This window comes from Phoxinus phoxinus, assembly GCF_949152265.1.
Source record: "Phoxinus phoxinus genome assembly, chromosome: 1".
NCBI lineage: Eukaryota > Metazoa > Chordata > Actinopteri > Cypriniformes > Leuciscidae > Phoxinus > Phoxinus phoxinus.
The window spans coordinates 33875450-33886728 of NC_136876.1; the positions used below are offsets into that span (position 1 = coordinate 33875450).

An 11279-nucleotide genomic window follows, 5' to 3' on the forward strand; every position below is an offset into this window, starting at 1 on the left:
CAAAGTCTAGTGTGACCGTGGTTTTAGCCAGGAAGCTCAGATATGACCAAGTATGTTTTTAAGCACTTTGACTTTGAATGTAAAACAATTTGTATTAATTTTGTCATAATGTCACATTAATATGACAATAAGCATTTCTACATTGTGTAGACATTCCTACTGTGTCAAATTTCATGTATATGATCAATTCCTTTGGTTTCATAGATTTTTTATTAAAAGGACAAAACTGAATCTAAGCTGTATTTTAACAGTTTTTACATTAATCATAAATGGCAGCAATAGATGCAAACTGACAATAAACACAAAGAATGTTTGATTTATATAAAAGTGTCTAACAATCATTTGAATAAATCAAGGAATAAATCATAAACCTCTTGTGTCGTGATGTTTGTGTTGATATATTTGTGATTAACAAGAATGTGTTTAGCAGAAGTGAAAGTCTTACAGTGCTTGTCTGTTTTGCTTCAGTGTCTCTCACATTTCCTTTCACTCCCTCTTTGTGTCCTTTAGAAACTCTCTCTTGGTATTCTGTGCGGTTATTTGGAAAACGAGTTCCTAGAATTGGCTCACGTGGGCAGGAAGCTGGAATGTCTGTGGAGGAGACCGCTGACTGCTCTCATGGCCTGAGGAAGTGAGGCGTTGGTGTCTCTGTGCCAGCGGGGGCCGTCGCCTCCTGCTGAAGGGGCCAGGACAAACTGAGCCACATTTGGTAATTTGAGCAGGTTGATAAGTTCATGGGCTCGTGTGATGATCTCTTCGGTGTCTTCCTCACTGTAGCACGCCATTACTGGACCACTACGAGCAAATGTCCGCATCTTAGAAAGGAAAAGCGTCACTCTGAGAGAAATGGAAATTACATGGAAAGAGTGAGGGATATAGAAATATTGGTTGATACTACAATATTTTTTATTTTACTTGCATTGTCAATATAAGATCTTGACCAAAAATGTATGTACCTTCTTGATGGAAACTGTACTGAACAAACTGTATATTCTATCCCCTTACACTAACCCTACCCCTAAACCTACCCATCACAGAATACTTTCTGCATTCTTACATTTAAAAAACCCTGTAATTACTTAATTTTTATACCAAATTAACAAATGAGGGCGTCCCTAAAAGAAGGTTTTTGAAGATTTTAGTTACTTCTGGGTACAAATTTGTCCCCAAAGTTATAGTTAAGTAGGCGTAGACACAGACACAGCCTTCAAGGTCCCTTGTTATGCTATTTTAAATTCTCCTAATTTTTGGTTAGCTATAAACTAGCTAACCAAATGTTATGGAGGTCTCCTACAATATGTTTACAAGCATCCAAGAACAAAAAAAAGTTTTTTTTCACATAATATTTACATATAGCATCACCCCTTCTCTCAGTGTCCCCAAACAGTTAGCTAAAATATTCAATCTCTATTAACTCCTCCTTTCTGAGAGCCTACTCTGCTCTGATTGGTCAGATGGCCCATTCTGTTGTGATTGGTCTACCGCTTACAGCGTGTGTCAAAATTCCCAATACTACATCCGAATTTCAGCTAAGTAGACATTGTGCAGGGGAAGCTAATGAAGGCCATAGACTTGCATTATGCAAATTTGTTACAAACCTACGTAGGTTCGTACAGGAAGTAAAGCTGGAATTACTGATGATTGTTTTCAGGCAGTTCAGAATCGGTTCTTTGTTTTGGGAGACATAAACTCCAGTTATCGTGCACTTTGATCTTTGAAACTTTGCAGAACCTTTACATTCACAAACAGCTATATTGCACAGTACATGAAAGGTAATATCTGAAAAAGCACAACTTTTTTTTAATCGGATGGATGATCAGTGTATAGTGTCTTCAGGAAAACATTTAAATGTATGATCATTTGTAATGAAAAAGCCATAATGTTGGAGCAGGCTGATCTACCTTGGAATAAGATCCTGACTGCGTGTGGCCAGTTTAGCAAGGGTCGTCATGAGAACCGTGATGAGGCGGGGGGAGAAACCTGGGGGGCTGGCTGACTGTCGCACCTGCGTGATCTCAAACAGCACCGCCTCCAAACTCTCAAAAAAAGAGGTGATCAGTTCCACCGTGCAGCGAGGGTCGTATGACACCGAGAGAAACTCACCAATGACCCACACCTGCATGTACACATTAAATACAGTCACCTGAAGAACAAGTATAGCATGACGACTCTTACAATAAGTGCTCTACTTCTCCTCCTCACCACATGTGTGTAGAAGTCTTCTTTACTGTAAATGTTGGCAGGGATGCTTGCAAACTCCAGGATCTCTCTTGACTGATCCACAATCAGTGGTGGGTGGAGTTTGCACAGAGCCTGCAGGTGTGTGCTGAACACCCTACAATCACAAATAATTCATGCACAATCACTTACACGTGTAGAATTTATGTTGAAATGTATCTGTACATCTTATACATCAAATGTATATGTCAAACAAGTGGGAGAGTATTTTAAATCATTCACTTGTGAGGTTTTATTTCGGTTAGGTGCCTATGTAGACAGCAGGCGGTCAGGCAGCTCACATGGTTTTCAAAATCTCACAAGAAGGTGGTAACATTTTAATTTTTTTTTTAAAGTGCCTTACTTTTGGACCTCAGCATTAAATGTCTTGATGTTATAGAGCAGGCTACTTCTCTCCAGCAGCACCAGCAGCAGCTGGTTCATCATTTTCTCATCGGCTTTCTATAAAACAATCAAAACACATGGGAACAGATGACAACCGAGATCTCGGTTAAATGGCTTGACCTCTCATTTGTGACTCTTACCTGAGTGACAGTGTTGAAGTAAACATGCAGAAGCACAGGAACGACCTGAGCACACTGAACGACCCGTGGACTCTCCGCCATGTCAGCCAGAATCTCATGAAGGAGATTTAGCCTTTTAAGCAATCACAGTCAGAGTATAACCATCACACTATGACCATCAGAGCAAATATGATCAAATATACACTCCCATTTAAACGTTTGTCGTCAGTAAGTACATTTAAAAACAAGAAATGAACACTTTAATTCAGCAATGACATTAGTTTGACCAGTAATGACACTAAAGACAATGATAAACGTTACAAAATATTTTTTACTTCAAATAAATGTTTCTTTGAACTTTTCCAGAAAAATATGAACACACTGTATTAATAAGCACAGCACAAGTGATTTCAACATTGATAAGAATTAGATATTTTTTGAGCAGCAAAGTATCATATTAGACTGATTTCTGAACGGTCATGTGACAGTGAAGCCTGAAGTAACGATGCTGAAAGTTCAGCTTTGACATCACAGGAATTAATTACATTTTACAATATATTAAAGGTGCTCTAAGCGATCTCGGTTGGCGTAACCTCTTGTTGATGTTTGAATTATCATCAAACAAAACGGAGGCTAGCTAGACCCTCCCTCCTCCTCATCCACGCAATAACCCCCCAAACCCCACCCCACATCATTCTTGTCGGTTATTGGATGGAACAGTTTGTTATGTTTCGTGGTGCGGGTTGCTCTGTTTATTGCTCAGTTTGTTTTTGCTGCTGTTTGTGGAGCTTGGGCTCTCTGCAGAGACCGCGTTTTTTTACAGTGTGTTCAGGGGACAGGTAGCTAGCGGATAGTGAGGAGATGTTTGCGGTATGTGAAAAAAATGTTTTGGCCTAAAAAACGTGCAAGATCGCTTGGAGCACCTTTAAAATAGAAAACAGTTACTTTAAACCGTAATAATTTTTCACAATATTACAGTTTTTAGCAAATAAATGCAGCCATAAGAGACTTCTTTCAAAATCGTAACTTTTAAACGGTAGTGTAATTATGTATATATGATTTTCTTTGAAGTTCATTCCATTTTAATTCTACCTCTACCTCAAACTCAAATTGCAATCCTTATCCTGCTAACTCATTTTAAATTCCTCAATTCCTCCTAGATTGAGTTCTATATATGATGTGGCAGGGTCACCTGTCTATAGTGTCTCCGGTCCCAGCCTCCGGTCTGAGGATGTAGAGGAAGAACCCCCTATAGGACGGCTGGCGGAAGGCATCCAGACAAGCAGCAACCTTCGCCCCCTGCTGGTCCCACACAGTACGGTCCAAAGTCTGATAGCACGATGATCTGCAACAGCATTACATCTGTAAAATCCGGCTATATTGGTCCAATGAGGGTTTCCAATAATACGGGGAAGGTTTCTTGCGCGTTCTGTCTTTCCAGCATCTCAAAGTAATTTGGTTAAATAAGACACATGTTCTCATATGCAATTATCTCAATTTAATCTGACTCCATGAATTAAAAGGTTCAATGTGAAATAAGGTTATGTTTACACTTAAAATAGTTACAACATGGATGTAATGAAATGATAATTTAAACCATTAATTGTACCCAGCATAAATGTAAAATGTTACCTGAAAGAAAGAGAGAGAAAGAAAGAAAGAGAAAGAGAGAGAAAGAAAGAAAGAAAGAGAGCTTAAAGGCAGAGAGCCTCTGTCTCAAGACCAGCTCAGCATCCCAAGAAAAAGAGAACGAAGAACAGTTACAATCCTGTTTTGTCATTTCCCCCGACCATGTGACTAACACCCAGGTGTGAGATATTCAAACTGACCAATCAGATGATCACAACTTCCCTATTGTCCCAAACATCTGGCCTACAGGCCTAAATCACTCTTAGCACTTCTTTGCTGAAAATGTCTTAGTGAAAAGCAAATGTCTTTGTTGCTTTGAAATAATCTTGGATTATTTCCAACCTTACACATCACTAATTCACATCACAAACAACTTAAGTTAAAACGACGATCTGTCGTCGGTAAAGTGACGTACCTATGCTGGAGGTCCAGCGTTGCTGCTAAGCAGGGCAGATCAAGGATAGTGTGCAGTAACTCAATGGCTGTATCTGGAGCAACCAGTGACGGAAGCAGCTCCACAAACTCTCCAATCAGTCCTGAGCTGTTCCACGCCAGGAACTGACAGGGGAAATGTACAAAGTTTTAGTACATCACTTAATTGGATTCACTTTAAAATGCGAGTCAGCCAGCCCACCTTCAGGAGGTTTGGGAAGCTCTGCCTGTAGTTGGCCACTCTGTCCTGGAGCACGCTGGAATTGAGTAGACAGAACTGGACAAACTCAAAGGCTAGCATGGGCTCGTTGAACTGCTCTGTGGGACAGTGGCTGAAGAGCTGGCAGAACACAGCCTCAGAGTCCACCGCGGCCGTCTCGCCTGAGAACAGAGCACATGGACGATGATATGCATTCATAGGTCACGCTGTCAGAGGCCCGTCACTAACAGGGCCCGTCACTCACTGTGGTTGAGGTAGAACTGAGCGATAGGCAGCAGGGTGCGAGCGTAAGTGAAGTCTGCGTTCAGTCTGCCGTACAGGGCTTTGATGCAGGGGAAGGCACGGTACACATAGGAGGGGTCCTCGCCACAGATGATGTCGATTATTGACACGGACTCGATGATACACTGCACAACAGATAAACAGAGTCACCGTCCATGTGCCATTTAACCTACTGACATCTCCAGAGCGGCTATATATATATATATATATATATAGAAATGAACTAAATTGATAACTTTTTTTACATCACTGAACTTACTTAAGCTGGACTATGATGCTATTTTCTAACAAACCCTGTAGCATTATTTTCCTGTTTACCACTAAAGCTGCTTTGAAACAATTTGTATTGTAAAAAGCGCTATATAAATAAAGTTGACTTGACTACTGTTTCATCGTGATTATCTATTTTTTGAACCCATCTATTTTGCATTCTTTTCTAATTTAACACTGAATTTTCATTTCAAATTATATAATCTGCCTAACAATTTAAATAAAGTTTAAATCAAATACAAATAATGATGAAACAAATGAAAAATTTAAAACATATAAACATGAATTTCAGGATTTGTTATGTTTTTGTAAGTACTTTTTTAGTAATGAAGTGGTCCTTTAAATTTGGCTAAATTCTTAAATTTGATATTTAATTAAAATTTATATGCAGGTTAAAATGATAAATTACAAACAACCAAATAAATATTTAATTTATTTAATATCAGACTTTTAGACCCCACTACTAAATTGTAAGCTTAATTTAAAATATACACTACTGTTCATAGGTTTGGGGTCAGTAAGATGTTTTTGTTTATTGAAAGAAAGGAATACTTTTATTCAGCAAGGATGCGTTAAATAAATTAGTAAAGACATACATACAATTTCTACTTAAAAATAAATGTTCTTATCTATCTATTCATTAAAAAAATCTAGAAAACAGTTTCCAAAAAAAAAAAAAAAAAAAAAAAGTAGCAACATTGATAATAATAAATTATTCTTGAGCATCAACCATCATATTATAATGATTTCTGAAGGATCATGTGACACTGAAGACTGGAGTAATGATGCTGAAAATTCAGCTTTAACATCACAGGGATAAATTATATTGACATAAAACAGTATTTTAAAAATGAATACTATTTCACTAAATTACAGTTTTTACTGTACTTTTGATCAAATACATGCAGCCTTGGTGAGCATAAGAGACTTCTTTGAAAAAAAACATTATAAAATCTTGCCAACCACAAACTTTTGAACAACAGTATATACTGTATGTGGTGCTTACTGCTTTCTGTAGCTCCGTATCCATCCTCTTCAGAGCTTCTGCATTTTGAAAAAAATGAGAAAAAAAATCAACACATTTACCAGTAGAGTGCAATAAACACTCTCCATTGCTTGGCCTGCGAGAACGATCTACTCACTCCGGTCACTCTGTTCAATGAGACGCTGGCAGTATTCAAAAGCCTTCTCGCGGAGTCTCTCTTTGGGAGGAAGCAGTCTGCTGGAAGAGGATGTGGCCGACACCATGGACATCACTGAACTGTCCACCTCCGAGCGATCATCTACATCAACAGCACAGCACGTTACAGCGCAGAGCACTACACTACAACACCCAGAGCACGACTCCATCAAGCACCTTATCCGGCGGGATCTAATGCCATTGAAGGGGTGAGCATTTGACAGGACATGCAGGCTATCTTTGGAATGGCATACTACAATACTACTTTGGCAGTATGCAGTATGTATAGTGTGCACACGTGCACATTTTCTGAATACCCTGATGACTTACAATCAAATGTGCAGTATAAACAACCAGAGCACACAGTGTGGAATTCTCATTGCTAAAAATAAAGATATTAGTACACAAAATTGGATTGGATACTAAATACAAAATAAATAGTTAAAGACCTTCCAGTATGTGAAAAGAGTAGTGAAAGAGTAAGAATTCACAGTATTTATGGAACAGTAAGCAAAAAGTACCCGGGCGACTATTCTGAGAGTATAAGATTTTAGACACAGGGCAGGCTATTTATTTTTCAGAGATTAAATGGATGCCACACACAGAAGAAAACATGGTGAGGTCATGTGACAACAGCGTAGCATGAAACGTGTATGGCTGCATACATGTACTATTTTAGAAAAAAAAAAAAATTGGCTGTATACAGTATATACACAGCACAGTATGCAGTAGTAAGCTAGTATTTCATTCCAAACATAGCCACAGACTCAAAATCAATTTGATACACACAGCAATTAATTATGAATCATGGTTCCCCCAAACAATTTTAGGAATGGGAGAGTTTGTTTATTCTGATTGCAGGAATGTCATTCAGTAAAGGGAGTTTCTGATTGCGCAGGAAGCAGATTGATCATATCAGGCTTTTCACTTGCATCTTACCTTGGTGCGGTGACTGAATGACCTGTGCTCTTTTTAGTGGAGCTAGCAAAGATGAAAATCCCATGTTACTCGTCTTAACTACATGAAGTGAAGTATATATATCTGACATGGGACAATTCGTAAACAGTGTAGACATTGTTCAAATCGTTTTTGGGCATTTGAAATCATCTCTCTCTCTCTCTCTCTCTCTCTCTCTCTCTCTCTCTCTCTCTCTCTCTCTCTCTCTCTCTCTCTCTCTCTCTCTCTCTCTCTCTCTCTCTCTCTCTCTCTCTCTCTCTCTCTCTCTCTCTCTCTCTCTCTCTCTCTCTCTCTCTCTCTCTCTCTCTCTCTATATATATATATAGAGAGAGAGAGAGAGAGTTTAAGTGCTAAAATTGACTAAAAATAAATTCAATCTAAATAGAAATATTAAAAAAATGCATAAAAATAACAAAAACACAAAATTACTTTAAAACACTTTGCAATAAGGTTTCACTTGTTAACATTAGCTAACAATGAACAATCCTTCTACAGCATTTATCAATCTTAGTCAGTGTAAATCTAAGCATTTACTAAATACATTATTAAAATCAAAAGTTGTATCTGTTAATGTACAGTGAACAAACGTGAACATATTTTAGGTTACTAAATGCTGTAAAACTAGTTTGTTTATTGTTAGTTCATGGTAGTTACTGCATTTATTAATGTTAACAAATGAGACCTTATTGTAAAGTGTTACCAATTACTTATACTAAAATTAAACTGAAAATATAAAAATAAAAGCTAATCCAAAAATATACTTGTATATAATAGTATAAACACTAGTATTATAAATGGTATGTATAAAAAATATAAAAATAAACGGTCCCACTTTATATTAAGTGGCTTTAAGTACTATGTACTTACATTGAAATTAATAATTGATACAATGGACTTATTGTGTACATGCATGTTTTTACATTGTACTTATATTTTTAAAATACCTGCATGTAATTACAGCGGTAATTAATGTATGTAATTACATTTGTAATTACACTGTTGACCCTTCCCTTTATACCTTAACCCACCCTTAAACTTAACCATACCAGCACACCTGTCCCTAACCTTACCCGTATCACACCGCAATAGCAGCAAAAGTGTTTACAATAAAACATGACACAAGAAGTACATTGTACTTATTTTTCAATATAAGTACATAGTACTTAAAGCCACTTAATATAAAGTGGGACCAAATAAACTTCTACCAGGCCTGCCCATAATGTCTCTGTTCAGACTTCTGTACCTGATTCGGTGTTTGTAGTCCCGTCTGCGTCGTAAGTGAGCAGCCAACCCTTGATCATCGAGAACGTGTACATATTCATCCACTGGTCCTCGGTGTAGCTCTGACCCACACACAGCACAGTGAAGAAGTCGCCCGTTACCACCACCGTCCACCTCCGTCAGTGGAGCTGGCTGATAAAGAGATGTGGATCAGTTCACTGAGATCACTCAACATTATCATTAGAAACTTGAGCTTATTGGCTGATGGTGCAGGTGTTGGTGAATGAGGAAAAGCAACATGCCCCACCTGACGTGCTCGTGGTCCACTGAAAAATCCCCCAGAAGACATGGAGGCTCCCTGCTGCATACTGGCATAACGCAACCAATCCACCACCTTACGACTGACCAGATTCACCTGATCTGGGTTTAGTGACCACATAATTCATGTTAGCATCTTTACATTATCCAGATTTAGCTACTGAAATCGTGCCTTTTCAATGCCAATGAAGTTAACAACTATATAGTGGGGTTTAAAAGTCCATTTAGAAAATCTTGGATTCAAAGTCCTATCTAAAATACATTCAAAATAAAAGTTTTAGTATTGTAAATTTGAAACATTAAGATACTAAGAAATATTTAACATTCTGGACATTTATTAAAATCACCATGAACCTATTCTTTTTTTTTTGGAATATTGCAGTGTTTATTTTAAATGATTTATCATGCACATTCAATTTTTTTTAGTTCATGTGCCCTCTTCATAATCAAAATAATTTCCCCTCCCTCTCGCAGTGACATCTCTTCTCTGATGATGTGTTTACTGGCGTGAGGACGGTATGACATCACATGACATTTTTACTCACATGACATCAATAGAACACCCAATCATGTCAAGTCCCAATAAACCTACATTTTTTCTCGTTTGTGAAGCAGCCGCTTCACTCGGATATACAGTACGTCACAATAGGGAAGAAAAGACTATCTTCCGTTTCATGCCGACTTTAATGCAAATACTGAGACATTAAGAAATTATAATTTTTCAGTTCAACTCCTCACTCAAAATGTTGTGCTGAAATATTGAATTAAAAAAGAATATTTGCATTAATACAACTATTAAACAATATTTTATTTAATATTGTGTTTTCATAATTTTTTACTTATCTGGGACTCAACTGTAATTCCTAATGACCCACTATAGTATTGCATTTCATGAATGTGTTTGACTTTACCATCTGTGAGAATGTCTGGATACACAGTAATCATTTCAGAGAGAATGGGAAGAGCATGTTTAGATATCAGCCCGTCAGACAGCCGAGACTCGAGACTTTTCAGCAGATGGTGGCAAAGCGGGATCACATCTTCTTTGTTTCCAGCCTGCGAAAAATGAGATTTGGTTAAGTGTACAATCATGATCAATACACAAGCTGAACATAAATAGCCTGTGACTCACCTGAGAGAGAACAACACTGGCCACATAGCTAAAGGTCCTGCTGTCCTGACTGAGATCAGAGCAGAGGCTGTGCACGCTGGGAGGAAAACTCTGCTGTATGATGGAGGAGGACAGAACCTGAAGCTGCTCTGGACTCGATGAAGAGCGAAGAACAGTATGCAGCTTCATCACCAGATCTGATGGAAGCCTGGTAGTAATGGAAGTGGTCTTCAATTATTCACTTATAAAATGTACTGAAATACACCTTTCTGGTACACTTTTGAAGAGTCAGACAAATGGTTTCATGCCCACGTGCTGCTCAGATGTAGGCTATTTTAGATTAATATGACTTACTCTCTCGCATGTTTAGAGGCAGAAACGATCAGATGGAGCCTCTGGAGGGAGTCCACGGTGTCTCCACTGACGTCTTTAGTGTGGAGGAGCTTGAATATGCGCCCGCAAAATCTCTGCAGCTCTTCCTCCTTAATTTCTCTGAAAGGTAACGTTATATTGATTTAAGTGAGGAACTTGTCTAAGTTAGAAAGGTTCCATACCAGCCATGTGACCAATACAGTTTTTGACAGAAAACGTTTTACTTAAACACATAGGTTTACCTCGCCTGCTTTATTAAACTCTCCGTCGCGGCAGCATACATATTGAGGACAGTGAAATTACATGTCAAACCCAAAAACTATAATCAAAACATTCGCTCCGTCAGCTATGATGTCCTGATAGCAAATCACATGACAACAATTGGTTCCTCTTTTACGCGTCAGTCCAGTCGGCCTTGAAAGAGTTTAACAAAGGGGGTGGTAGAATTGGCATACACTATTCATATTGTGATTAGACGTTCATATTCATTAGTAGAATATTCTATCGGTACAAAAACATCTGGGTAGAATATTAGGATCTCTCGGT

At 38.2% G+C, this 11279-nt stretch overlaps 1 protein-coding gene across 1 annotated transcript; it reads right to left on the minus strand.

Annotated features, from left to right (window-relative positions):
* Positions 1-566: 566 nt before the first annotated feature.
* Positions 567-11104, minus strand: ap5z1 (adaptor related protein complex 5 subunit zeta 1; the record flags this gene model as incomplete). Its single annotated transcript, XM_079583400.1, is given in 18 exon segments — positions 567-837; positions 1902-2116; positions 2203-2335; positions 2582-2679; positions 2763-2874; positions 3934-4086; positions 4786-4928; positions 5005-5183; positions 5267-5429; positions 6581-6618; positions 6717-6857; positions 8955-9096; positions 9098-9124; positions 9240-9352; positions 10162-10306; positions 10383-10569; positions 10716-10853; positions 10976-11104. Coding segments are annotated over 18 exon segments (2439 nt in total). The 5' UTR covers positions 11017-11104.
* Between the last annotated feature and the right edge of the window lie 175 nt (positions 11105-11279).